This window comes from Phacochoerus africanus, chromosome 9, assembly GCF_016906955.1.
Source record: "Phacochoerus africanus isolate WHEZ1 chromosome 9, ROS_Pafr_v1, whole genome shotgun sequence".
Lineage (NCBI taxonomy): Eukaryota > Metazoa > Chordata > Mammalia > Artiodactyla > Suidae > Phacochoerus > Phacochoerus africanus.
The window spans coordinates 76,757,408-76,784,959 of record NC_062552.1 but is presented as its reverse complement, the minus strand read 5'-3'; the positions used below and the strand labels follow the sequence as shown (position 1 = coordinate 76,784,959).

Sequence of the window (27,552 nt, the reverse complement as noted above, 5' to 3'; positions counted from 1 at the left end):
GGATGGCGAGGGGGGCTCCCTGGGGCTTACTTCTACAGGGCTGACAGAAAGGGACCTGTACCACCTGCTTTCTCTGCATCTCCATCCCCAGCCAGCTCTGAGCCTCTTCCAGCATCAGTGGGAAATTCATTTTGGAGGAAAATGCTGTCCCAGAACGCCTTTAATTCCTGTGACTTCAGAGGCAGGCAGATGGAGGGTAGCTTCGGCTTCAGCACTGAATTCTGTCTCCTGTGTCTACAATTGCTGCACCCTTTGGTACCTTTGTTTTCTCCACGTTTTTGGTCTTTTTTTTAGGGCTGCACTCACAGCATATGGAGGTTCCCAGGCTAAGCGTCCAGTCTGAGCTACAGCTACCGGCCTACACCAGAGCCACAGCAATGTCAGGTCCGAGCTGCACCTGCAACCTACACCACAGCTCATGGCAACGCCGGATCCTTAACGCACTGAGTGAGGCCAGGGATCAAACCCACAACCTCATGGTTCCTAGTTGGATTCATTTCTGCTGCACCACAATGGGAACTCCCTGTTCTCTCCACTTTTGAAATTTCTCCCTTTTGTCCCTTGTATGGTTGACTGAGCAGAACCGGGACTCCCGGCTCTACTGCATCAGGGAGAGGACACATCACCTCTCTGGGCCTCAGTTTCCTCCTCTGTAGCTGTGGGGGGTCTTGGCTCCCCTGGCTCTGACATGGGGTGGGGCCGACCTCCCCCCCAGGAGGCCAGGACAGCTCCTGGCTGGCCAGCAGGAAGAACAGGGGCTCAGGCAGAGTCTGGCGCTCATGTTTATTATAGGTCAGTGAGAGCGAGGTTCCACAGGCAGTCACTCCTCATCGTGCATTTTTTGCTGAGAAAGAATAAAAGGTGTGAGGGGGCAGCTGGCAAGAGGGATAAAATTTGGGGAGGAATCTCCAGGGCTTTCAGGGGCCCGAGGGAGATCCCCTTAGGGGGAGAGGTTCAGGCCTCAGGGATCTTGGGGTCCCATCTAGGGGTCCTTGTGGTTTGAGGGGTGGGCCTGGGCTTGCTAAGGAGGTACCAGTCCGTAGGGGGCTCCTCTGAGCAGGTGGGGGGATTCTCAGGTGTGGGGGCTGCAGGGCCCTCAGGGCTATCCAAACACAAGGCGAGGGGTGCCCATTCTGAGGGGCGCTGATGTCCTGGGGCATGCGCTGCTATGGGGGTGAGTAGCGGAGTCTGGGGAGGGACCCACCTTGGCGCCAATGTCACGGCTCTTGGCCCGAAGCTTGTTGACCTGGGACTCGGCGATGTCCGCCCGCTCCTCCGCCTCATCCAGCTCGTGCTGCACCTTGCGGAACTTGGACAGGTTGGTGTTGGCCTGTTCCTCCTGTGGGGGTTCGGGGGTGGCAGGATGAGGGAGAGGGGCCAGGGGTTCTTAGCCTCCCATCCTGGAGACCAGCTACCTGCCTCTCCAGGCCCAGGCCCCACAGGGTCACTCACCGCCTCCTCGGCCTGGCGCTTATAGGCCTTGACCTTCAGCTGTAGCTTGTCTACCAGGTCCTGTAGCCGCAGCAGGTTCTTCCTGTCCTCTTCCGTCTGGGGGCAGATGGGCGGGAGAAGCCAGTTTGGGGTGAGGACCACAAGCAACCATCTTTCCCTCCCTCATCACCCCTTCTTCTCCCGATGCCTTAGCTGCCCCTCCCTCAAATGAGCAGGTCAAAGAGGTGGTGGGGAGATTTCATCTCTGATGCTACTTATAGGTCAAAGGGCCATGGCAAGGTCCTCAGTTCAGACCTAAAAAGCAAGGAGGGCTGTGGCCCCAAAGCTGGAAATGCAAGAAGGGGCTCAGAACCAAACACAATTTCTTCATCTGATAATATGGAGACAGTTGGGCTGTTCCAGCTCCAACCTGAAGCTCCATAGGTGCTCCTGGGCAGTGATTCTACAGTGACCAGAAAGGCCAATGAGGAATGCAGAAAGAAGGGATTATCTTAATCCAGACCATTTTAGTTCATCACAGCCCATTATTCTAATATTTTGATCCTGGGCCAGGTTTTGGGCACCAGGATCAGTGGTTCCAATGTCACCTGATCATTCCTAATTGGTATGTGCTAGGGCACCATTTCCACTCATGTCCACAGTATACCTGTGGTTCTACATCTGTATCTCTTTCCTGTGCCTCTTATATCCAGCTGTCAAATGGACCAGTACCCCCTTTCTCTGTCCTTCCTGCCCAGGCACACTGTGAAAATCATAGATCAAAGGCAAAAGCTCTGAGCTATGCAGATGGAGGTCTTAGAACATTCTGGGATTTTCTTTTTCCCTCTAAGGCCTTCTATCTATTGTCCCACAAGTTCCATGGAAGATCAAAATCTTCTCCCATCCTTTACTTTTCTTTCTTTTTAGGGCCACACCTGCAGCATATGGAGGTTCCCAGGCTAGTGGTCAAATCGGAGCTGTAGTGGCTGGCCTACATCACAGCCACAGCAATGCCAGATCTGAGCCATATCTGCTCCCATTGTGGCAACACCGGATCCTTAACCCACTGAACGAGGCCAGAGATCAAACCTGCATCCTCAAGAAGACTATTCTGGGTTCTTAATCCATTGAGCCACAGTGGGAGCTCCCTGACTTTTATTTCTAAAATGCCACACAATGTCCCTGCTGATGGAGTTTCTTTGGACTGTCCTAAAGCCTTCACGGTAGCACTTCAGGTTATTAAAAAAAAACCAAAAACTGGGGAAATGCTGGTTCAAAGAGCTTTCAGGAAGTAGAAGTAAATTTTCCATCACTAGAAAAATTCCTGGGCTCGAGCCAGGGCAGGAGGGTGGCCTTCCTGGAAGGTGGCTGTGTGTGGGGCCCTCGAGGATCAGGAGGTGGACTGAGGGACACGCTTTCACATCCACTCCTGAGGGCCCGGTCCCAGCGTGGCCCCCATGCCCGCACCTGGTAGGTGAGCTCCTTGATGCGACGCTCACTCTTCCTCATGCCCTTGACCGACTCCGCGTTGCGCTTCTGCTCGGCCTCCAGCTCATTCTCCAGCTCCCGCACCCGGGCCTCCAGCTTCTGCAGCTGCTTCTTGCCGCCCTTGAGGGCGATCTGCTCGGCCTCGTCCAGCCGGTGCTGCAGGTCCTTGATGGTCTGCTCCATGTTCTTCTTCATGCGCTCCAGGTGCGCGCTGGTGTCCTGCTCCTTCTTCAGCTCCTCCGCCATCATGGCGGCCTGTGCACGGGACACAGGGTCTGAGTCTTCCAGCTCAAGGGGACCCTGGCTTGGAGCAGACAGTCTGGGGTGGGGGGACTCACATCCGTGATGGCCTTCTTGGCCTTCTCCTCGGCGTTCCTGCACTCCTGCACTGCCTCCTCCACTTCTGACTGGAGCTGCGTCAGATCCGACTCCATCTTCTTCTTCTGGTTGATGAGGCTAGTGTTCTAGATATGAGTAGAGAAAACTCAAATTGTCACCTGATTCTCTACCTTTATCCAGAGAAAATTAGAACCGATCATCTTTTGAAAATATGTCTTCCATATTTTTGTATTGTCCTTGTGTTGCATTTGCTTTCTCTTTACCTATGGAAATAGATATGTTCTAAATGTTATGTCTAAAATGACTCAGCTCTGAAGGGAGACTTCAAGCAGGAAAGGGTCTTAGTTCTACTCCCGAGCTCTTTAGTAACATGTCTATGCAGGAGTGGGAAAACATCCCAAGAAAAATGAGAACAACTTTTTTTTTTTGGTCTTTTTGTCTTAGGGCCACACCTGCAGCATATGGAAGTTGCCAGATTAGGGGTCCAATCAGAGCTATAGCTGCCAGCCTACACCAGAGCCACAGCAATGCCGGATCCTTAACCCATGGAGTGAGGTCAGGGATGGAACCCGCATCCTTGTGGATACTAGTCGGGTTCGTTAATCCCTGAGTCACGACAGGAACTCCTGAGAACAACTTTTTAAACCAAGACAATATCCTAAAAGTGATTATAGTTACAGAAGTAGTATAGTAGGCTAAGGAAAAGAGGACCAGGTCAGTGGGTGATGTCATCCCTATACTTACTAGACGATGGAGCACAACTCCACAGGAGTAAGATGGACACAAAACCCCACTGCTGTGTATAGCTGTGTTATGGGACTGCAGAAAAATGGGGTGCTGTGGAGAATTGGTTTACAAATAGATGCAGTTTTGCTTTCTTTAAACTTTGAAAGTCTGCTTGTTTGTTTTTTCTTTTTAGGGCCACACCTGTGGCGTATGGAAGTTCCTAGGCTAGGGGTAAAATTGAAGCTGCAGCTGCTGGTCTATGCCACAGCCATAGCAATGAAGGATCCAAGCCTCATCTACGACCTACACCACAGCTCACAGCAACGCCAGATCCTTAACCCACCGAGTGAGGCCAGGGATCGAAACTTCATCTTCATGGACACTAGTCAGGTTTGTTACCACTGAGCCAAAATGGGAACTCCCCCAAAGTCCCATTTTTAAGTGCAAGCTGAGGCTGTCTTCTTGATCTAGACTATCATGTAACAACATGCATTCCATGACTCCCAGATCTGTGACTTTGGCAGGCATCACCAATCAACCATGACTCTCTTAACTTGTAAGTGTAGATCTCCTTCTCAAGGCAGTGGTTCCACAACCATGATTAACAGATGTGGAGTTCCTGTTGTGGCGCAGTGGTTAACGAATCCGACGAGGAACCATGAGGTTGCGGGTTCGGTCCCTGCCCCTGCTCAGTGGGTTAACGATCCGGCGTTGCTGTGAGCTGTGGTTGCAGGTGAGGCTCAGATCCCACGTTGCTATGGCTCTGGTGTAGGCTGGCAGCTACAGCTCCGATTATACCCCTAGCCTGGGAACCTCCATATGCCGTGGGAGCAGCCCAAGAAATGGCAAAAAGACCAAAAAAAAAAAAAAAAAGATGTGAATTGGCCCAAGAGATGAATAACTTATGATCCTGGTTGGACAAATGCTTACTCAGGGCATCTGGTTCAGAACATCACTGCATGTCCCAGCTCTGCCACTTGGTAGGTTCCCCCGACCTTCTCACCTGGGAGTGCAGCAGCTGCACCCGCTCGCTGGTCTCAATCAGCTCCTGCTCAGCCAGCTTCCGGGACCTCTCTGTCTGCTCCACCACGGCCCGCAGCTCCTCCAGCTCGGCCTGCAGCAGGTTGTTGCGCCGCTCCACGATGGCAATATTCTCCTTCAGGTCATCATTGGCACGAACCGCGTCATCCAGCTGGATCTGGGTGTCCTGCACATCACGAGAGTGGGCGTGTGAGAGGGAGCTGGCCTCTGGATGCCCGGGAGAGCCCACGGTGGCGGCTAGGAGGGGTCTTGGCGGGGGGGGGGGGGGAGTCTGCAGTGGCCCAGGGGCAGGAGGGATCAGGAGCTGTGATGGGACACCACTACCCAACTTGGCCACTGCCCCACTCTGGGTGAGGGGACTTCCTGCTTCCAAGACTCTCCGTGTACCTTCAGCAAGCTCTGCAGGCTCTTGACTTGCTTCTGGGCCTCGGCGGCCATGCGATTGGCGTGGCTGAGCTGGATCTCCATCTCGTTGAGGTCGCCCTCCATCTTCTTCTTCACCCGCAGGGCCTCATTGCGGCTGCGTGTCTCTGCATCCAGGGAGGTCTGCAGCGAGTCCACCACCCGCAGGTGGTTGCGTTTGGCCTGCTCCATCTCCTCATCCTTTTCCACTAGCTTCCGCTCAATTTCTGCCTTGATCTGGTTGAACTCTAGCTGGGCCCGGAGGATCTTGCCCTCTTCATGCTCTAGGGAGGCCTGGAGGAGCATAGGGAGAGAAGGTGTGAGGGAGTCAGGACTCTGGGCATGAGGGGAGGGAGGCTGAGAAGATGCAAGGTGTCAGCCTGGAGAGGGAGAGCTGGAAAGAGATGGCAGGGTGAGACCTGCATCTCAGGCCACTCAGGTGCTCTGGGGGAGGAAGTACTGGATATTCTTGGGCTTCTTCTGTCAAGGTAATTGTTTTGACCTCATGATTGCCAAGACCCTCCAGCACCAACATTGCATGATCCTGACCTACCTAAAATATCATGGAGGAGTTCCCATTGTGGCACAGTGGAAACAAATCTGACTAGGAACCATGAGGTTGCAGGTTCGATCCCTGGCCTTGCTCAATGGGTTAAGGATCCGCAGTTGCTGTGGCTGTGGTGTAGGCTGGCAGCTGTAGTTCCAACTCAACCCCTAGCCTGGGAACCTCCATATGCCATGGGTGAGACCCTAAAAAGCAAAAAAAAAAAAAAAAAAAAAAAATCATAGAAAAGGAAAGGATTTTTTATATCAACAAACTTTTCTCTGTGTCCCAGGTCCCTCACTCTGTAGTGAAAAATGTTAGAAGCCCTAAATTTCAGGGCTATCACAAGCCTCTTAAAAATGAACAGTTACAACAGATAATATATATTAAGTGCTTAAGTGTGTTACCTTGTTGAATCTTCATAATAGTTATGTGTAAAATATCTCATGAGGTAGGTACAGGTCATGCCATTTCACAGATGAGAAAACTGAGGTACAGAGAGGTTAAGGAATTTGTCCAATGTCACAGTAGAGGTCCTGAAGCCAAATTTCAAACTCAGGTCTGTTTGATTCTGGAGCCCATGCTCCCATCCCTGTCTGGGGAGTTGTTAGATGGCCCGGTTTCAACTTTATAAACCCGGTGGGAAACAAAACCTATGGCTTATGATTAGGTTGTGGCATTTCCCTTATGTAGACCTTGGCTTTGGAGGTTAGTCATGGAAGTGGGTAGATGACATTGGATTATGTATGAATAATGAGCTAATATCTTTTGTCTTGGGTCAGTGTCACCCCCAGTTGAGGGAGAGTGGGGAGTCAGAGACAGGATCATGGGGGTGGAGAGGGGGGGTAGGAGAAGGTCCCAGGCAGTGGTTCAGGCAGAGCCAGGCCCTTACCTCAGCCTCCTCCAGGGCCGACTGCAGCTCCAGCTTCTCTGCCTCCAGCTGCTTGCGGACCTTCTCCAGCTCATGGATGGTCTTTCCACTGGAACCCAGCTGCTCAGTCAGGTCGGAGATCTCCTCTGTGGGAGAGGAGGGCCGCTCAGCTGGGGGCTGCCCTGGGCCCACGGTGGGGGGGGTGCACGTCTCTAGGAGCCGCTGGGTGGCGCCCCTTGCCGACACCGCCCCCCCCAACCCCCGCCCCTTCTGGGTCTCCCGCCCCGCACCCTGCAGGTTCTTGTTCTCCCGCTTGAAGGTCTCCAGGTGCTCCAGAGACTCCTCATAGGCGTTCTTGAGCTTGAAGAGCTCGGTGCTGAGTGAGCGTGCCTCCTTCTGCGAGGACTCCAGCTCCGACTGTGACTCCTCGTACTTCTGCTTCCACTCGGCCAGGATCTGCAGAGACGCGACGCGGCTCACTGCGCAGCCCCGGCCCCGGCCTCGCCGTCCAGGGGCGCCCTGGCCCCTCTCCTGGGCTCAGGCTCTGCCTCTGAGGGGGACGTTCCCGACTGCCGCCCGCCTGCCCTGCCCCCTGGCCGGGGCCCCCAGCCTGGGCCCACCTTGTCGAAGTTCCTCTGCTTCTTGTCGAGGGCGGCGGCGGCCGCATTGGAGCGCTCCACGTCCACCATCAGGTCCTCGATCTCGTTCTGCAGCCGGTGCTTGGTCTTCTCCAGCGAGGAGCACTTGGCGTTGACGGCCTCGACGGCCTCCTCGGCGTCCTGCAGCCGCTGGGCCAGCTTCTTCCTGCCCAGGGCAGTTGGGTGTGTATGTGTGACTCTACTTGGGAACAGCAGGGCGTGGGACCACCGCCTCCCTTAACTGCCAGATGAGGAGGACTCAGTCCTTCCTTGTAGCTTTCTGGAACACTGAGCAGCCCTTCAGGCCATGGAACCCTCCAGGGAGCCAAGGCTGTGAGTGCCTAGAGCAGAGTCTCCCCACTACCAGCAGTGGCATCTGTGTGGGAGCCCCCAGCCCTCCCCACCCAGGCTGATCGGCGGTAGCTCCTCTGACCAACAAGCTTTTTGCTCGTCTTATACGTGAGCATCAGGTATAACCCGGGCCAAAAGCTCGCCCGTCACAGGAAGTGAGTCAGGGCCAGCCAGGGTTCACTCAGAGTGCAGGATCCAGGCTCTCTTTCACGCTCCTCTGTTGCCCACCACAGTTTTCCCACCTCAAGTCTCTCTTCCGTGCCCACTCTGTCTGTCCCCACCCAGGTGCTATTTGTTGCTCCTTCCTCTCTTAGAGTCAGGGTTGGGGGTGCCGCGGGGACTCACTTGGCCTCCTCCAGCTCCTCGGTCCTCTGGATGGCGTCCGTCTCGTATTTGGTCCTCCACTGGGCCACTTCTGAGTTGGCCTTGGACAGCACACGCTGCAGCTCGGCCTTGGCCTCTGTCTCCTCCTCATACTGTTCCCGAAGCAGGTCGCAGTCGTGCCGGGCCGACTGCAGCGCATGGGCCAGGGCGTTCTTTGCCTGGGAGAGGGGGCACAGGGGGTGGGCTCAGCCCTGGGAGGGTAGGAGGGAATGCCTTCCCCCTCCTCCAGATCCTTTTCATGTCTGGGAACTTCAGCAGAGCCCCAGCCTCCTTCAGGGTGAGGGCTGGTGTGAAATCGCAATGTCTTGGGGTAGCTTCCCAGTTTGCCCACCCCTCACACATGAGAAAGGAAGCATTGGTGATTGTGGCTTAGCTGAAGCATAGAAGAACCTGGCCTGGGGGTCTTTCCATTCCAGAGGGCTCTTTGCAGTCTCTAGGCTCCATTTTTGGCCTTGAGATTGGTGGCCCCTTAGCCAGGCCTCACCTTGCCCTCCTCCTCCAGCTGCCTCTTGAGGTCCTCCAGCTGCTGGGTGTAGGAGAGCTTCCCTCGGGTCAGCTGGGAGATCAGCGCCTCCTTTTCCTCCAGTTGCCGGGACAGCTCACCTGGAGGTGGGAACGAGGGTTTGTAAGCCATGGAAAGGGGCCTGATGCCCTACCCTGGGGCAGGTGCAGCACTGGTTAGGGGCACCCACCATTCTCAGTCTGCAGCTTGGCTCGCTGGGTGGAGAAGTCATTGAGAGAGCGCTGGGCCTCTTCTAGCTTCGCCCGGTACTCGTTGGCCTGGTCCTCCAGCGTCCGGGACATCTTCTCCAGGTTTGCCTTCAGGCAGTAAGGGACACAGGAGAGGTGGATGTGGGAGGGGCTGGGTCCACCGGTGGAAGGAAGGGAGGGAGGGCCAAGTTGGGGAGAGCACAGAAGGGGCAAGGGGTGGGGAGGTTGAAATGGGGCAGGACTGGAGAGGCACAGTCTGAAGAGGGTGCATGAATTAAAGAAGGGAGAGGTGATGAAGATGGAGACACAGGTGGAGGGCAGGGAGGGTGCAAGGGAGAGAGAGACCAGAGAGTGGTGAAGGGGGTGAGAATAAGAGCGACAGCAGGGAGAGGAAGTGGAAGGAAGGTGCCTGTGAGGCTGTGAGGGACAAGAGGGCAGGGAGAGCAGAGCACAGCCCACCTTGGCCTTGATGATCTGCTCCATGTTGGAGGTGACATCGTCCAGCTCCAGCTTGAACTCGCTCTTCTCCTTCTCCAGCTTCTGCTTCACTCGCTGCAGGTTGTCGATCTGCTCACCCAGCTCGGCCACACTGTCAGCGTGCTTCTTGCGCAAGGCAGCCGCCGTGGCCTCGTGCTGCAGCGTGGCCTCCTCCAGGTCCCGCCTCATCTTCTGGAACTCAGCCTCTCGCTTCTTGTTCATCTCGATCTGCACGGACGTGGCCCCTCCAGCCTCCTCCAGCCGCTCGCTGATCTCCTCCAGCTCCCGGGACAGGTCTGAGCGCAGCTTCTCCACCTTGGCCCTGGCGGTGCGCTCGGCCTCCAGCTCCTCCTCCAGCTCCTCGATGCGTGCCTGGGCCGGACACAGGGGGCTCAGACCCGCCGCCCAGACCCCTCCATTGGAACCCCCTTCCCAGGGCTCTAGAAGGCTTCTGACCCAAGCATCCAAGTTCTACAGAGCAGTAGTTCTCACCAGGGGACATTCTGTGCCCCAAAGGACAGTTGACAAGGTCTGGAGACATTTTTTTTTTTTTTGGTCTTTTTTTAGGGCCACACCCATGGCATGTGGAAGTTCCCAAGCTAGGGTCAAATTGGAACTCCACCGCAGCCACAGCCACGCCAGATCTGAACTGTGTCTGCAACCTACACCACGGCTCATGGCAACACTGGATCCTTAACCCTCTGAGTGCAGCCAGGGATCGAACCCGCATCTTCATGGATATTAGTCCATGGATACAGTTCGTTACCACTGAGGCACAATGGGAACTCTAGAGATATTTTTTAATTGTTGTGACTTGGGGAGGGGGTGTTGCTACTGGCTTCTAGTGAGCAGAGGCCAGGGAGGCCGCCAGATATCCTATAAAGCACAGACCAGCAATAAGAACTGGGTTGAAGCCAAGTCTTCAGGCATTTCCTGGGGGCATCTCAGACCCAGTCTGAGCATCTGCGATTCTTAGAATCTGTGTTCAGTGAGGGATCCTGAAATCATGTGAGATCCTGAATCTCAAAGGTTCCACTGATTTGCTAAACTCTGCTCTGCTAATGATAAGGCAGGAAAGTGGATGCTTGTATATTACAAACATTTGCAACAAGATGCCTTAAAGTAATTAAAAAAAACTTTTGTTATCTTCTGAGTTAACCACAAAGTCTAATGAACCAAGACCTCACTCTCCAGGTCTTATTTTATTTATCCAGGGCTAGGTTCCAGCTTCATTGTTCCCTTCCAGGCCAGGTGAGTGCTAGCAGGGTGGCTCCTCTATATCATGCCCCTGCCTCATTTTTCTGGCCTTAGCCTTGGCCTTGACTAAGTTGGGAGAATGTCCCATCTACCATTTTGATCTGTTGTCTGACTAGCCAGGAGCAAAGGGGAGGGTTGGTGGGATCCCTTCATCTGTGGTTGTGGATGGTGTTGACGGAATGTGTGTGTGTGTTGGGGGGGGGGGTCCTGGGAGCAGGAGAGAGAGGGCCACCATGCCTCTGTTCCCAGGATGGAGAAGAGGGGTCTGAGTGCCAGAGCCTGGGCAGGAAGAAGGAGGAGCCGCAGCCCGCTGCCAAGACCTAGTGAGGATAACAACACTGTTGTTCCGGGTCCAAGAGTCAAAGAAGTTGCCCAAAACCAGGGTAGAAGAACCTGGGGCTATCCTAATATTCTGGCCGAAACCCAGAATGGGCACCCCAAGAAGACAGGAGGGAAGAGCATCACTGAAGGCAGGTCATCTCCTAAGCTGCCCCCAGAGGAATGGAATCGTGTTCCTGTGTTACTTGCAGCCTGGGTCATCGGCCCGGAGTGCCGAGGGGGTCCTCTCTCTCCACAAGCTGTGGCCTCATCAGAAAATGAGAGGACAGGAGTTCCCATTGTGGCTCAGCAGTAACGAACCCGACTAGTATCCATGAGGACGTGAATTTGATCCCTGGCCCCGCTCAGCGGGTGAAGGATCTGGCATTGCTGTGGCTGTGACATAGGCCAGCAGCTGCAGCTCCGATTGAACTTCCATATGCTGCAGCCCTAAAAAAAATGAAAATGAGAGGACAAATAGCTGAGTCCCTGCTGCCCTTGGAGTCACCGTGTCCAGTCATGGCCATGCAGCTTCTGCAGCTATAGAATGGGGATACGAGTTCCTGTCTTCCTCGCTTCCAGGGCTCTTTTGACAAACAGGAGGCTAAAAGCACATTAAAATTCAGGGTGCATTACAGGCAAGAGAGACTCTGGCAGTTAATTTAATCTCCTCCTGCAGAGGAAGACAAAAGAACATCTTGCTAGTGGCTGAATGACTTCTCTAACCTGAGCTGTATTGAAATGACATACATATAGCGCCTCCTGTTTGACAGAGTGGATTCCTGTACAATATCTCCTCTGGTCCTCTGCAAGGCAAGGGTCATGAGTCCCATTTTACAGATGAGAAGAGAATCTGAGGCTCAGGAAGGGAAGTGGCTAGCTCAAGACTACGGGAGTTAACTCCATATCACGGGAATTCAGCCTGAGTTAGTGACTGGGGTGAGTACCTGGGAAGAGTAAGAACAGAGCTCCCCAGGGGAAGGTGGTCTGTGAAGGCCTTTCTCACCCCCATGATGAGAAGGAAGGGTTGGAGGAGAACTGAAAGCTAGCAATTGTAGAAAACCCACAAGGCAAAGCACAGCTCAGCAAGAGAATTCCTTTTAGTAGGTATGATCCCCTCCCCCCACCCCCACCCTCACACGAAACAGCCTTGCTGAAATAAGGCATCATTGCTCTAATGGGAGAGGGCTGCTGTTCCCAAGTGCCGTTAACTCAGGAGGGGGGAGGGGGGTTCTTCAGGTGGCGTGGAGTTCTAGATACTGTCTGGAACTGTCTAGAACCCTTAGCAGATCCTGCAGCCTCAGCTGCTTCGGCACTTTGAGCTCCCAGTTGGCTAAACCCCGAAAAACTTCACCTGGTTTTCCTTCAGTTTCTTCTGCAGCTGAAGAGCCAGTGCCTGCTCATCCTCTATCTTACTGTTCTGCTGATTGATCTCAAACTCCTTCCTGAAGGAGAAGGGGGTGACAGGTGGTTTTCCTTCCTCTGCACCTGACCTCTCCTCCTGCCTCGGCGTGCCAGGGCCAGTCCCCTCCTCCTGGCCCTGAGGTTGAGGGCGGGGAAGGTCTGTGATTGACCTCCTTGTTCCCACTGTGCCCAGGGCACCCTTGGCCACAGGCAGTGCAGCACCCTAAGCTCTAACCCTCAGTCCAGACACCCCCAGTAGCCTCTCCTGGCTGCCACAGGCTCCTACTTCTTCAGCTTCTCTTCCAGCTGCAGCTTGTCGTTCTCCAGGTCCATGATGCTCTCCTGGGTCAACTTCAGGTCACCCTCCAGTTTCCGCTTTGCTCGCTCCAGGTCCATGCGCACCTTCTTCTCCTGTTCCAGGGACCCCTCCAGCTGGTGAAGAGAAGAGAATGAACAGAGTGTAGAAAACCTGAGATCCATGATGCATCCACTTCTGCTCCCTTCAAAACTTGAAGTCCAATGAGACTGGTAGTTAGACAAGCAGAGAAATCCCTGCAGGCACAAAGGATTCAGAGACCCAGCCTAGTAAGGAACTGCAGAGAACAAAGGGCCCCAGAAGTCATGGAATTTAGTTCTAGGGATCAGGAACCCCTTGGCCATAGGTGTTGCCTGTAAAAATTCTGACCTGAGAGAGATGGAGTGTGGTAATTACTACTCACGTCATCCACCTGTTGCTCCAGCTTGACCTTAGACTTGGTCAGGGTGTTGACCTTGTCCTCCTCGGCCTGAAGGTCATCCAGGGCCTGCTGGTGGGCCTCTTGCAGAGCTTTCTTCTCCTTGGTCAGCTTGGCGATGATCTCATCCAGTCCAGCCATCTCCTCTGTCAAGTTCTTCACCTGCCGACCAAGGGCCCCAACCCCTTTAAGGTCAAAGCTCACCAACTTGGAAACATCTGTGGAGACCTCCAGTGCCAAAGACCAGAACCACACTAAGGAACCCTGAGGCGTCTTGGTCTGGAGCCAGAGAGAGCTGCCCTCACCTTGTTCTCTGTGGCATGCTTCTCCTTCTCCACCTTGGCCAGCGTCAGCTCCAGGTCATCAATGTCCTTCTTGAGCTCAGAGCACTCATCTTCCAGCTTGCGCTTCTTGGCCGTGAGCTCAGCGTTCATCTCCTCCTCGTCCTCCAGCCTCTCGGTCATCTCCTTCACCTTGGCCTCCAACTGGATCTTGTTCTTGATCAGCTGGTCGCAGCGCTCCTCTGCATCGTTGAGGTTGTCTTGTTCCTGGGAGTAGAGGACAGAGAGGAGAGCTGGTGATGAAAGAGAAGAGAGACCTGGGGTCTTAAAGAGAGCTGGAGCTCCAAGACATCTTGTCCCTGGTGATGAGGTGGGCTCTAATCCAGGGGCAGGAGAGGAGACATGGCCTCACCGCCTGCACTTGGAGCTGCAGGTCGTTCTTCTCCTGCAGCAGGGACACCATCTTCTCCTCCAGCTCCTTGCGGCGGGCCTCTGATTTCTCCAGCGTCTCTTTGAGGCGCCCAAACTCCTCCTTCATGGTGGCCATCTCCTTCTCTGTCTCTGCGCTCTTCAGCAGCGGCTTGATCTTGAAGTAGAGCTTCATCCAGGGCCAGTTCTTGACCCCCATGAAGGCCCGAATGTTCCACTGAATTACCAGCAGGGCGTCCCTGGGCAAAGAAACATGGAGGCAGGAATGGGCATTGAGAAAGAGCACTTCCCAATCATGCGACCAACTTCACTCAGCTCCCAGCCCATCTAGGCAAGTTTGTAGGTACCTGTGGGCAGGAGCCTTGTCTTGTCGCCTTGACATGCACCCCCACCCCAACATTACCACACTGAACATGGAGTTGCTCCATAAACATTTATTAATTGATCGATTCAATGACAGGGCCATTTATACCTTCATTACTGGGACATTACTAGCTATGGAAGCTACCACTTGTAAACTGTCTACTGTGTCCAGTGTTTTTAATCTTATAAGAACCTCAAATATACTAAAATATGATGTTTTCCATTTAGGAATATCTATAATACATGTGTAAGTTATGAAGCATGAAACAAAATGACTGTCCATGAACTCATCACCAAGATAAGAACTAGAACGATGGAGTTCCCTTATGGAGCAGTAGGTTAAGGATCTGGTGTTGTCACTGCAACAGCTTTGGTAGGTGCTGTGGCACAGGTCTGATCCCTGACCCAGGAACTTCCACATGCTGTGGGTGTGGCCAAAAAAACCCAACAAAAGTTAGATCATTGCCTTCAGGGCAGGACTTTCTGTGCGAATGCACTCAGGAGTGGAACGGAAAAGTATGTAATTGCTCAAAAAGAAAACGACAAATTGTTTTCTAAAGAGATTGCATGAATTTACTCATCCGTAGCAGGAGGTCTGACTAATCGATTTTGGTCAGTCTAGTGTTTTAAAATGTTATCTCTCTCTTTTTTTCTTTTTAGGACCACACCTGTGGCATATGGAAGTTCCCAGGCTAGGGTCAAACCAGAGCTACAGCTGCTGGCCTACACCACAGCCACAGCAAGCGGGGGAATCCAAGCTGCATCTGTGACCTATACTGCAGCTTGTGGCAACGCCAGATCCGTAACCACTGAGGGAGGCCAGGGATCAAAGCCACATCCTCATGGATACTAGTTGGGTTCTTAACCTGATGAGCTCCAAGGGGAACTCTTAAAATGGTATCTCTTAATTTCCCCTATGGGGAATTTTCTTTTTTGAAAGAATTCAGAATGAGACACAGAGTGCTAAAGTCACTTGCCCAGACCGGCTAGTAAGTGTCAGAACTTGAATTCAGGTCTTCTGACCCATACCAGTGGGTTCTGCTCGCCTGCCTCTTTTGTCTCTTGGGAGCGCCTTTCTTTTTCCCTCCAGCCTCACCTGCGCTCCAAGATCTTCTTGAACTCAATGCGCATGAGCTGACCCCGGGCTTGTGCCTGGATGCGGGTGAGGATGCGGCTCAGCCTCTCATCCCGCATCTCCTCCAGCAGCCCCAGCAGCCCCGCCTTGAAGAATACCTGGGGGTAAGGGGTAGAAACAAGGGGGCCACAGCCTCAGAGAAGGGTAACCAGGGCTGAGGGAGAGGGTGGGAGACTCTGGTTGGACTTTCTGGGACCCCATTACCTGTGCATTCTAGACCTGGGAGTAAAATGTGAAAAATAAGACAGGAACTCTGCTTCCAGCCCTTTGGCTGAATAGGAAGCCAGGAATTCGGGGTCTACCTTTTGAACTCCCAGCTGCTCCACTCAACCCAGCCAGCCACACATCTTGAACTCCACCCTAAGGGGTTCTAGAGTCACCTTGGTGTGGCCAAACTTGTACTGGTTGTGGTCAATGTCCAGGGAGCCTAGCAGCTTCTCTGTTCCTTTCCTGCTGTCAATGAACTGGCCCTCGGGGATGGCCGCTGGGTTCAGGATGCGATACCTGGGGAGGAAGGTGCCTGGATTCACCCAAGTTCTGCATTGGTCTGCTCTGCCCACAGAATCCAAGGCCACCCAAGTTCCCCCTGTTCCCTGAGCCCCAGGGGCGCCCCAGGACCCACCTCTGCCGGAAGTCCCCGTAGAGGATGCGGTTGGGGAAGCCCTTTCTGCAGATGCGGATGCCCTCCAGCACGCCGTTGCAGCGCAGCTGGTGCATGACCAGGGGGTTGTCCATCACCCCTATGGCAGGAGAGGAGAGAGAGAGGGTCAGCCTCAGGGCACGTGGATGCCCCGTGCCCTGTCTAGACTGGACCCTTTGCATCGCTCACCGGGAGCCTTCCGTTCATTGGGGATGATGCAGCGCACAAAGTGAGGGTGGGTGGTCCTCAGGTTGGTCATCAACTTGTTCAGATTCTCCTGGGGGTGGATGAGATTTGGAGGTCAGGAGACACAGGGCCCATCCATTTGGTCCCTGGGCCCCAGATGACCTGTCACGAGAACCCTCCAAGGGACAGGGATCTGACACATAATTTCTGATGTTAGTTCAGGCTTGTGTGGAATTTATATCCCCAAACAACCACATAACTCTAGCTTCTTTCCTCCCCACACTCAGAGCATCAGGTTAGGGTGGAGCAGACAAAATACTCTGGGCTGGGCCTTCCCACCACATATTTCTTGGCATCTCTGGGCCCTTCTTACCCGGTGGAGGGCTGACACTGTCTGAAATGATGAACCCTTTTTCTTGCCTCCTTTGCCTTTACTGCTGTCCCCTAATAACAAAAGAAAGAATGATGAACAAGAGCTTGAAAATAGAAGGGCCCTTTGGAGTTCCCGTCATGGCCCAGCGGTTAACAAATCCGACTGGGAACCATGAGGTCGTGGGTTCAATCCCTGGCCTTGCTCAGTTGGTTAAGGATCTAGCATTGCTGGGAGCTGTGGTGTAGGTAGCAGTCGTGGCTCGGATCTGGCACTGCTGTGGCTCTGGTGTAGGCCGGTGGCTACAGCTCTGATTAGACCCCTAGCCTGGGAACCTCCACATGCCATGGGAGTGGCCCTAGAAAAGGCAAAAAGACAAGAAAAACAAAACAAAACAACCCAGAGGAGCCCTTGGGCAGGGGCACAGCTCTGCTGCTCACCAGCTGTGTGGCTTCGGGCAAGTTATTTTTTTTTTCTTTTATTATTATTTTTTCTTTGCATGGTCACACCTGTGGCATATGGAAGTTCCCTGGCTAGGGGTCAAATCAGAGCTGCAGCTGCAGGCCCATGCCACAGCCACAGCAACACAGGATCCGAGCCACATCTGTGACCAACACTGCAGCTTGCAGCAACGTTGGATCCTTAACCCACTGAGTGAGGCGAGGGATTGAACCTGCATCCTCACAGATGCTACGTTGGGTTCTTAAACTGCTGAGCCACAACGGGAACTCCTGGGCAAGTTATTCTCTGAGGCTCAGTTTCCCATGAGGAGGAGAGCAACTAGCTTCAAATGATGTGAAAAAGATTAGGAGAGATCAAGAGTGTAGGGTGCCTCCCAGTGCCTGGCACATAGTAGGCATTGCAGTAGGATCAGTGGTTTCCTCCCAGCCTCTTCTACCCCACGCTCCATGTTAACATCTTCCCACTTTCTACTTTTCTTCTCATACTTTATCTTCCTCGTTTCAGTCTATACGCTTTCTCTTCCTTCTTTCAACTGGAGGCCACTATATATGTCACACGGTATGTGTGTATACATGTGTACTGTACATATGTTCTACCGTATAGGCAGTGATCTCCTTCACAGTTCCTGCAGCCTCCTGCAGGCACCACTCTATGCCAGGCCTGCTGCAGTGATGCCTGTGCCACCCTCTCTGATCTTTGTTTGCTCACAGTCTTGAGGAGACACACAGCGTGTACACTGACATCCATAACACAAAGTGTAGAAGATGGCACTTCCACAGAAGGGGGCACAGAGGGCTGCTGTGGGATCTTCTGACCCCACTGTACGTGGCTCATAGGCTCCCTCCTGCCTTTGGGGTCGTGTACATTGAAGCGGCAGGCCCCTGGCCCCTTATACTTTAGAACTGCTCTGCCCCTGTGCAGGCTACCTTCTTACCCACATCAGCAGAGGCATACGAGGAGAAGAGTGTGGCCATGAGCTTGAGGGAGGACTTCTGGTACAAGCCCACCACTGTCTCATTGAGCGGGTCTTTGTTCTTCTCCAGCCAACCTATGATGTTGTAGTCCACGGTGCCAGCATAGTGGATCAGGGAGAAATGCGCTTCCGGCTTCCCCTTGATGTTGCGTGGCTTCTGGAAGTTGTTGGACTTGCCCAGGTGGTTGTCATACAGCTTGGCCTTGAAGGTCATGTCGGTGGCCTTGGGGAACATGCACTCCTCTTCCAGGATGGACATGATGCCCATGGGCTGGGGGCAGGGAGGGGAGAGAGAGAGTGTTACTGAGTGCAGGCCCAGGCTTGCAGGGTCTCCCACCTGACAGAGGAGAGCCTGCAGCCCAGTGTAGCTGGCAGGCCACAGAAGCTGTGTGCTGGTACCTCTTGTCCCAGTAAAGGAAGCCAATATTCCTGGAGTTAATCTAAAACCAAATACATTCAGATCTGGCCTATGTAACCTCTTTCTGCCCCACTGGACCCAGAAAAGAGCCCTATACTCCCCGTCCCCCTCCCACCTGGGGGTCCGTCAGAGCTCACAGCACAGCCCCTTCCTGGATGGCTCCCTGCCCTGGAGTGGGATGAGGGCCAGGAAAGATGTGTCAGGGGTGCCAGACTGCAGGGCAGGCCAGACCCGTCTATATGACAGGTGCCAATCCTTCAAGGGATGGTTAGAGGGATCCAGGTTCTGCCCCATGTCCTGCACTTCAGAAAGTGTGGTGGTTCCTGCCTTTTCTTGGGACAGGAATCCTCCTGAGAGTTTGATGAATCCAAAGACTCCCTCCCCAGGAGTTCCTGTCGTGGCACAGTGGAAATGAATCCGACTGGGAACCATGAGGTTGTGGGTTCAATCCCTGGCCTCGCTCAGTGGGTCAAAGATCTGGCATTGCCGTGAGCTGTGGTGTTGGTCACAGATTCGGCTCAGATCTGGCATTGCTGTCAACTGTCATGTAGGCCGGCAGCTGTAGCTCCGATTCGACCCCTAGCCTGGGAACCTCCATATGCTGCAGGTGTGGCCCTAAAATATAAAAACAAAAAATAAAGACTCCCTCCCAGAAAAAGGCGCACACACACACACACACACACACACACACACACGTTTTCTATACAATTTCAGGGGACTCTTAGGCCTCTGGAAGAGAGCATCCTGAAAACCATACAAAGCTTGTGGGGAAGCCACTATTTTCTGAGTGGCCATGGCTGGGCTGGGACAAGGTCGGTTACCACCAACTCTGGCCACCATCAGAAGAGCCCAAAGGCATGGTGAGAGCAAGTGAGCACTGGGAGGGGCTGAAGATCATCTTATCCTCAGTCAATAGGGAGAGGATGGGAGGCGAACATGTCTAGTTTCAGCCTAGGTTCCTTCCAGAATGATGCTTTTCACGGGGTATCAGAGGGGCCAGGAGTCCTCTCCTTCACTACGTCCCCCTCTTAAGACCCTGGGAGGTCACCACCACTCAGGACAAGGTCTTAGGTGTTGGGGAGAGAAGGAAGGGCTGGACCTGTGTATACCCATGACCTCACAGTGGGTGGAAGTGGGGCCTGGAGGGAGGCTTGGGATGCTGAGGACTAGCTTCCCAGATGTAGAAGAGATGGGGCTGCCACTTTGTCTGGGACGGCAGGGGAAGAGGACCCTGGCGCAGGGGCTGAGGTAGCACCTTCTCGATGAGGTCGATGCAGGCCTGCAGGTCCATGCCAAAGTCAATGAACTCCCACTCGATGCCCTCCTTCTTGTACTCCTCCTGCTCCAGCACGAACATGTGGTGGTTGAAGAACTGCTGCAGCTTCTCGTTGGTGAAGTTGATGCAGAGCTGCTCAAAGCTGTTGAACTGCGGGGCAGGGAGGGGAGGGGGCGGGTCAGGTGGCCCATGGGGTCAGCCCAGGGCTGCCTCTAGCCCAGCAAGGGGAGTGGCTGCTCCCTCCCCTGAAGACACACGACCGACCATCTGCATCACTGCTGAGCCTCTGCCCTCCCTGCCTGGCCTGTAGCCAGCTTGGCCAGCAGTGGCTGCCTGTGTGAATGAGCAGGTTGTTGCTCTCCCGCCCCCAGGGTTCCCAACTCACATCGAAGATCTCAAAGCCAGCGATGTCCAGGACCCCTATGAAGTACTGGCGTGGCTGCTTGGTCTCCAGGGTGGCATTGATCCGTGTCACCATCCAGTTGAACATCTTCTCATACACGGCCTTGGCCAAGGCCCCGATGGAGTAGTACACCTGCTGGACATTCTGCCCCTTGGTGACGTATTCGTTGCCCACCTTCACCCGAGGGTGGCACAAGCCCTTGAGTAGATCAGCTGAGTTCAGCCCCATGAGGTAGGCGGATTTGTCAGCATCTGGTGGAGAAGTAAGCAAGCACTTTGAACAGACCCACCTTCCCTGCCCAGGGCCATCAGGTCCTACCCCTCATTAAAGCATTGCAAATTGGAGTTCCTGTTGTGGCGCAGCGGAAACGAATCTGACAAGGAACCATGAGATTGTGGGTTCGATCCCAGGCCTCGCTCTGTGGGTTAAGGATCTGGCATTGCCGTGAGCTGTGGTGTAGGTCGTAGACACAGCTAGGATCTGTCGTTGCTGTGGCTGTGCTGTAGGCCAGCAGCTACAGCTCTGACTGGACCCCTAGCCTCAGAACCTCCATATGCCTCCGGTGGGGCCTTAAAAAGACAAAAAGACAAAAAAAAAAAAGTTGCAAATTGAGGCCTGAAGAGAACAAGGCTTGCTATGGTGACATAGCCAGTGTGTGCCTGAGTCAGGCTGGAGCCCAGGCCCCTCCATCACCCCCAACCTCCCACCACACAACCCCTCCCCTCCATCTTTACATCTCCTGTGTGGTGTGTCCCTGGGACCATGGCTGATGAAGGAGATGTCCTCTGCTCCCTGCCTCCTTTGTCCCCAATCCCAGGATCCAGCCCAAGACTGGGCATGCTCTACTCTGAATCCATACGTCAATCAACTTGACTGGCTGGGAAATCAAGGTTCCTAACAGCATGTTGTTCACCACCCCCTACACCCAGCTCTCCTAAATGTGCCTTCCAACATACGATCTCTATTTAAAGGGAATTTGTTTGGTTTAATTTCAAGAGTTTTGTGATAACTGGCGACATGCTCTTGTGAAACTCAGGGTTGATATTTGCTCTGGGAAGACACAGAGACGGGGTCCTTGAAGGTAGGCCAAGAGGAATGTTTTTGGGCATCTGTCCGGCCCTGTTCACACCTTTACAACTTCCCCCAGAGGGAGCTGGGAAGGACTATCACTCCATTTCACCGAGGAGGAAACAGGCCCAGTGATGTGGGTGACATGCCAACGTCCTGAGCCAACGTCCTGAGCTGTGTCATGAGCCCTGGCCTCCTGCCTCCCAAACAGAGCATGGCCTGGAGTCTGCGAGGGGCTCACCCGAGGGCTGGGTCTCCCTCCCTTACACATTGCACTAGTGACGGGGATGTGCAGAGCTCAGGTCTGTGCTTTCCTTGGCTTGGAGGAGTCTTGGGCACAGGAGGAAATCTCTCCAGTTCTGTTCCACGCTGCTAGGGTGGAGAAGCTGGTGGGACCCAGAGGCGCCTCCCTGTCTTCCGACTCCTGCCATGTCCCTGTCCTCACTCACCCACAAGCCTCAGTTCCTCTGGGAGCCAGCCTGTCTGGGATGAAGGGTGGCCTCTGGCTGGGTTCTAACTAGAAGAAAGCCTAGAGTCCGCGGTGGGTGGGGAGGGGGTGGGGCCGAGCCCGCCCCTGGGAAGACGCCCCGCCTTCCGACCGCCGCGACTCCTACTTCCGGTTCCTCCCACTTTCTCCACCGGCGCGCTAGGGTCGCGGTTTTGAACTTAGCTCGTTAAGAATCGTGGAAAGGCACCGATTTTGGCCGCAGCCAGGGAGACCGTGCTCCCAGGCGTCCGTCTCTGCATGACGGGCAGACACCCAGCACCTCAGGCCTTCCGAGCGCCTTCCCTCGGGCTCTCGCACCTTCCGTGCCGTCAGGCTCGGCCTGCTCCTCCCGCTGCTTCTGCTTGAACTTCATGTTGCCGTAGTGCATGATGGCGCCCGTCAGCTTGTAGACGCCGGCTTTCTCCTCAGAAGTAAAGCCCAGAACGTCAAAGGCGCTCTGCGGCAGGGCGAGAGAGGCAGAGTGGGTGGCGGGAAGGGTGGCCCAGGAGCCCCTGGAGCCCTCCCACTGACCCCGCACTCACATCCGTGGCCACGAGCTCCTCGGAATCGTCGATGGAGGCCACGGACACCTCCCCCTGAGACACGAAGGCGTAGTCGTAGGGGTTGTTGGTGACCAGCAGCATGTCTGTCCAGGCGAGGGACAGGGCAGGGGACCAGGGGGCACGGTGTGGGGGAGAGGTGGAGAGAAGGGAAAGGAACGGGAGCAGATAGGAGGACAGTCAGCAAGTACCCAGGGGAGGATCCAGAAGAAAAGGAAAAGTGGGCGGCAGGGACCCAGACAGGGAGGATGGTGGGAGAATGACAGGTGGGAGAAGGGGCGGCAAATACAGAGAAGGAGAAAAATCTAGGAAGAGGAGGAACAGGATAAGGAAAGGTGGAAAGGGAGGCAAGAGTTGATGCAGGCAAGTCCAAAGTGGGGGAGGAAGAGAAAGGCAGTGGGCAGATGGAGGGAGAAAGGGGCGAGCAGGGCTGGGGGAGGTTATGGGTGGGGAGAGGGATCAGCCCTGCACCAGTGGGCTTTAGAAGGGTGCCAGGGGCTGGGGAGGCATCCGGCCAGGCTCACCCAGCAGCTCTGGCTTCTTGTTGGACAGGATCTGGTAGAAAATGTGGTAGTTCCTCTCAGCCTTCAGCTGGAAGATCACCCGGGACTTCTCCAGGAGATCTGAAGTGAGGAAAGGGAAGAAGGAGGGTTAGGAGGGAAAGAGAGGCGAGCCAGCAAAAGGGTGGAGGTCTGGGGAAAAAGACTTCAAGTGGAGAGTGTCAGAAGAAGGACACGGTTTAAAGGAAAAAGAATTCTAAAGCCGTGAGGCAAATAGAGACAGAGACAGAAGATGGAGGGGAAATGTTGAGATGGGGTGCCCGGCGGGGAAAGAAGGCAGAGATGGAGGGGATGAGGGTGGGGGCAGGGCTCCCTTTGTACTCACAGGTCTCTATGTCCGCAGAAGCCAACTTTCCAGTGGCTCCAAAGTGGATCCTGATGAATTTCCCCTGGGGGTGGATGGGGCAAAGAGTGAGGGAGCTGGCTGGAAAAGACAGATGGAGATGCTGGACCGCAACCCAATGCACAGTGCCCTGCTTGTTCTGGAAATGTACATGACCTCTTTGGGGTCCCAGGTTCGTATCAGTGAAACAGGGAAAAGGATGCCCATCCCCACGTATCACCCAGGGATCTCCGCGCAGAAACAACAGCACGGGAGTGAACACAGGTAGAATGCTTTTTGTCTGTACCTCTGATGTGATCTCATGTAATCCTCCCAATAACCTACAAGGTAGATAGTATTACTTCTCTCTCACAGATGAAGGAGCTGGGGCTCACAGAGGTGTGGAGACTTGCTGGGTGGGTAGAAAGCTGAGGAATTGCCTCCAATGCCCATGTTCTCTCTCTCTCTCTCTCTTTTTTTTTTTCCGCTTTTTAGGGCTGCACCTACAGCATGTGGAAGTTCCCAGGCTAGAGGTCAAATCAGAGCTACAGCTGCCGGCCTATGCCACAGCCACAGCAATGCAGGATCCCTGACCCACTCAGCGAAGCCAGGGATCAAACTCACATCCTCATGGATACTAGTCGGTTTTGTTTCTGCTGCACCATAGCGGAAACTCCTGCCTCTGCTTTCTTCCCACTTCCAATGTGGAAGAGCTTTGGAAAATCTAGAATGTGACCCAAATCGGTCTCATTACTTGGCTCTGGAGCAGCTGTAATGGCTGTGCATGCACCTCTTTTCTTGTATTGCCAGAATTCAGGGGCCACACTGAGTGGGAAGGGTTTAGAGTGTGTGCACGCTAATTGATATCCCAGAACCAAACATGGGTGGAGACTGTTGGCAAAACTGCACCCCCCCCCCGCTTTCTTTTTGGTTAAGGCTGGACAAGGCCAGTTGGCAGTGGTCAGCTGCACTCACGAAGCGGGAGGAGTTGTCGTTCCTGACGGTCTTGGCGTTGCCAAAGGCCTCCAGGGCGGGGTTGGCCTGAATGATCTGGTCCTCCAGGGTGCCCTGTGAAGGGAGCAGAGCCATGGGGCTTCATCTCCAGTTCACCTCCAGGCTGTGCTGGGGAGGGGGAGGGGCACGGCTCTGGGCTGGGGATGGGGGTGGGATTGGATGGGCTGCTGGTGGGTCTGTGGCTCCACAGGGCATATTTGGACCTCAGAGTATATGTCTCCCACCGGGAAGGTCTTGAGTACTGGGCTCAGGGCGCTGTCCGCACTGTTCCCCAGGGCAGGTTAGGGGTCACCTGGTCAGCCTGACCCCCCAGGCCCCTTCTGTAGAGCCTGTGGCCCACCCTCTACCTTGTTTGCATTGACATTGTCCTTCTTGCCACGATCACCTATGGCCGCGATGCTGGCAAAGTACTGGATGACACGTTTAGTGTTCACAGTCTTCCCTGCCCCGGATTCTCCCCTGGGGGCAACAGGGATCCGTCAGAACCCAGATTCCCCATTCGGAGCTCTGCACCACACCCTCCTCCCTCAGTCCATCCATCTAATCTCCACCAGGGCCCAGCTCCCTGCAGAATCTGCCCATCACTGCAGGTCACTGTGGCCTCTTTGGAGAGGCCAGCTCCTTGCAATTACAGTCTTGAACCTTTCCTCCCACCCCCACAATCCCAGAAATCAGCCTAGGACTCCCCGCCAGGCCCCTCTAGGGGTGGATGGTGCTCACTCACGTGATGAGGATGGACTGGTTCTCCCGATCTGGAAGAGAAAAGAGGAGAGGCAACGGAGTCAGGGCTGAGGGCCCAGGTCCATGGGTGTGGGGTGAGAGGACGCAGGTCAGGGCTGCCAGCCCACCTGTCAGCATGTACTGGTAGGCGTTGTCAGAGATGGAGAAGATGTGGGGTGGTGCCTCACTCCTCTTCTTGCCCCGGTAGGCGGCCACCACCTCGGCGTTGTACACCGGCAGCCACTTGTAGGGGTTGACGGTGACACAGAAGAGGCCTGAGTAGGTCTGAAGCAGGAGACCAGGCAGTCAGGAGAAGTTGGAGTGGAGAGCCCAGGATGGGCAGTGGTGGAAGTCAGAGGAGTCCCTGGTCACCCCAGCTGGCTCCTTTCTTCCTGCAGCTGACCAGAAATGAGAGGGCAGAGGGATCCTGGCCCCTTGGGAGGATTCTGACCCCCTCTCCTCGAGAGAGTGACCTGGCCTACTTTGGACTCTGTGCAGGACAGGCTGCCTGCTGTGTGCAGGACACACTCACATAGATCATCCAGGCCGCATAGCGCTCCTTGAGGTTGAAAAGCACTGCAGGCTCGTGCAGGAAGGTCAGCATGGCCATGTCCTCGATCTTGTCAAACTTGGGCGGGTTCTGCTGCAGCACCTGATCCTCCTTCACGGTCACCGTCTGGGAGGGCACATGGGCAGAAGGACAGGGGGTGGCCACACTTCCACCGGGACCCTGCCAGCCTCATCCACTTAGCTCCTCCCAGAATGCAGGTGTTACCCAGACTTGCTCCCCCAGCTCGTCTCTCCTTAGCCCAGAACTCCCCAAGATGCCAGGTAATTTACCTGCCCACTGTCTCTCCCATCCTAGGGACAGTCCTAGAATTCCTGTGTCTTTTTTTTTTTTTTGGATTTTCTAGGGCCACACCCACGGCGTATGGAGGTTCCCAGGAAGAAGTTTAATTAGAGCTGTAGCCACTGGCCTACGCCACAGCAATGTGGGATCTGAGCCTCGTCTGCGACCTACACCACAGTTCATAGCAATGCCAGTTGCTTAACCCACTGAGCGAAGCCAGGGATCGAACCCGCAACCTCATGGTTCCTAGTTGGATTCATTAACCACTGAGCCACGATGGGAACTCTGAGTTCCTATGTCTTGCAGTTCCCCAGATCCTGTGCCCATGGGCATCATGTGCAGTCCCTGCTTCGAGTGTCTAGGAGCAAACTCAAGAGAGGCTGGCCACTCTCTGATCTGTGCACCCACACCTTACCCTGATTCCCTGGGGGCAGTGCTCGAGGGCATCAGTTCCTTCGGGCAAACCTCGATGCTACCGGAAAAACATCTCACCCATCTACTCTACACTCTTCATTGGTCACTGTGAAATGGTTTGATCACCACCGGTCAGTTTGCCATTCCCTGATGTTATGAGATCCTATGAGTAAGTATTCCAGCATTTTTTACAGTAGAGGAAGCTGTGGATCAAATAATTAAATGAATCGCCAGCATGGTGGCTGCTAGTGGCAGAGCTGGGTTCAGGGTCAAAGCCTTCAGCGGGTTACGGCCTGTGATTGCACGCCTCTCTGGGATGCAACAGTTAGCCTGTGTGTCTGCATCTGCGAGGCACACAGTTCTCAGCAGCTGCTGCTGACCAGGTGCAGTCCTCATGGCTGGTGTGAGGGACCAGGGACTGTGGACTCCTGAGTGCCAGTCGCCAGCCAAGGATTGGTGTTCAGCTCAAGGGTTCCTGCTCTTTATGTTCCTGGGTCTGAGAGTTTGATCTTTGGGGAAGACTGGGGAGAGTTGGTCCATGCAGGAAACTGAGGCACAGAGGAGAAGGATACAGGTTCGAGAAGGGATGCTGTGTCTGTGCCCTTTATGTCTTTAACACCCCTCTGAAGAGGGAACCAATCAAAATTTGCCCCCAGGATCCTCTCTGGTAAGGGGCATGCATCCCTGGGGTGGTACCTTGTTACACCTGCTCAGATCTGATGCGAAAGTTCAGGGTTCTCACTCAGATGCTGGGCTTCTCAAGAGGGGCTCATCTTGCACCCCCACTGGCTTTGGCTCTTCTTCAGGCCCCTCAGCTCCCAGTGCAAGTGGCTCCATCCCTGCATACACACACACCCTGCCCCCCCCCCCGCCCCGTGCCCCACTCACCTTGCCATTCTCTGTCTCAGCAGTGACCTTGCCTCCCTCCCTGGAGAGGATCTTGGCCTTGACGAACTCCTCCTTGTCGTCAGGCACGAAGCACTCCGTGCGGATGTCAAAAGGCCGGGTCTGTGCTTCCAGACGCTCCTTCTCTGACTTGCGGAGGTATTGGGCTGCTGCCCCAAAATCAGCCATCTGGGCATCAGTCATCTTGTCGCTCCTCTGTGGCCCAGAGAGGAAGGCCTGGGCCTCAGTGGGTGGCACTGCCCTTGCCCTCTGCAGCTCTACTCCCTGCCCAGCCCCCCACCACCTGGGTCCTATCACTCTCACCTCCTTAACTGAGAAGCACCTGGCTTGGGTCCAGCCCTCCCCAACTCGGTTCTGCTTCCCTTGCCCTCTGATGTGACACCGAAGGAGAGTCTGGGGGAAAGTCTATGTGAGGCGGAATTGGCTACAGTTTGCCAAAGGGAGGTGCTCAGAGAGAGATGGGGGCCCCTAGTCCAGCAGCCTGGCTCCCAAGAGAACGTTGGCGTGGCTCTCACCTGGTTATCTCTTCACAGAGAATCCTGCAGACTGGACCATGGGTGGAGTCACTGCGGGATAGCAGGCAGAGAACAGACAAGGAG

At 54.6% G+C, this 27,552-nt stretch overlaps 1 protein-coding gene across 2 annotated transcripts; it reads right to left on the bottom strand.

Moving 5' to 3' along the window:
• Positions 1-769: 769 nt before the first annotated feature.
• Positions 770-27,552, bottom strand: LOC125135410 (myosin-6). Of its 2 annotated transcripts, XM_047795540.1 has the most exons (38): positions 27,469-27,552; positions 26,936-27,148; positions 25,316-25,459; positions 24,912-25,068; positions 24,788-24,815; positions 24,411-24,522; positions 24,025-24,117; positions 23,053-23,116; positions 22,692-22,790; positions 22,150-22,253; positions 21,926-22,064; positions 20,035-20,303; positions 19,629-19,799; positions 17,917-18,226; positions 16,524-16,594; positions 16,154-16,241; positions 15,947-16,064; positions 15,705-15,828; positions 15,286-15,422; positions 13,810-14,065; positions 13,422-13,664; positions 13,102-13,278; positions 12,669-12,814; positions 12,333-12,423; positions 9,386-9,775; positions 8,908-9,034; positions 8,700-8,818; positions 8,177-8,373; positions 7,463-7,646; positions 7,133-7,298; positions 6,864-6,988; positions 5,413-5,721; positions 4,988-5,191; positions 3,258-3,383; positions 2,899-3,174; positions 1,453-1,548; positions 1,205-1,339; positions 770-844 (listed from the first exon to the last, which is right to left on the bottom strand). In XM_047795540.1, the coding sequence occupies exons 2-38, from the start codon at positions 27,134-27,136 to the stop codon at positions 821-823; spliced, it is 5,820 nt and encodes a 1,939-aa protein (XP_047651496.1). In that variant the 5' UTR covers positions 27,137-27,148; positions 27,469-27,552; the 3' UTR covers positions 770-820. The 2 variants fall into 2 exon arrangements, with proteins under 2 accessions (XP_047651496.1, XP_047651497.1); XM_047795541.1 differs by lacking the exon at positions 27,469-27,552 and having other exon boundaries at positions 26,936-27,161.

What these genes read in the sequence shown, in the direction of transcription:
- LOC125135410 (XM_047795540.1), bottom strand. Translation starts at nt 27,136, where the DNA reads ATGACTGATGCCCAGATGGCTGATTTTGGGGCAGCAGCCCAATACCTC. An exon ending in ACAAGTTTGGCCACACCAAG is followed by an intron (nt 15,423 to 15,704) that starts GTGACTCTAGAA and finishes CCTTACCCCCAG; the next exon opens with GTATTCTTCAAGGCGGGGCT. An exon ending in GCCTGCAGAGCTTGCTGAAG is followed by an intron (nt 5,192 to 5,412) that starts GTACACGGAGAG and finishes CGTGATGTGCAG; the next exon opens with GACACCCAGATCCAGCTGGA.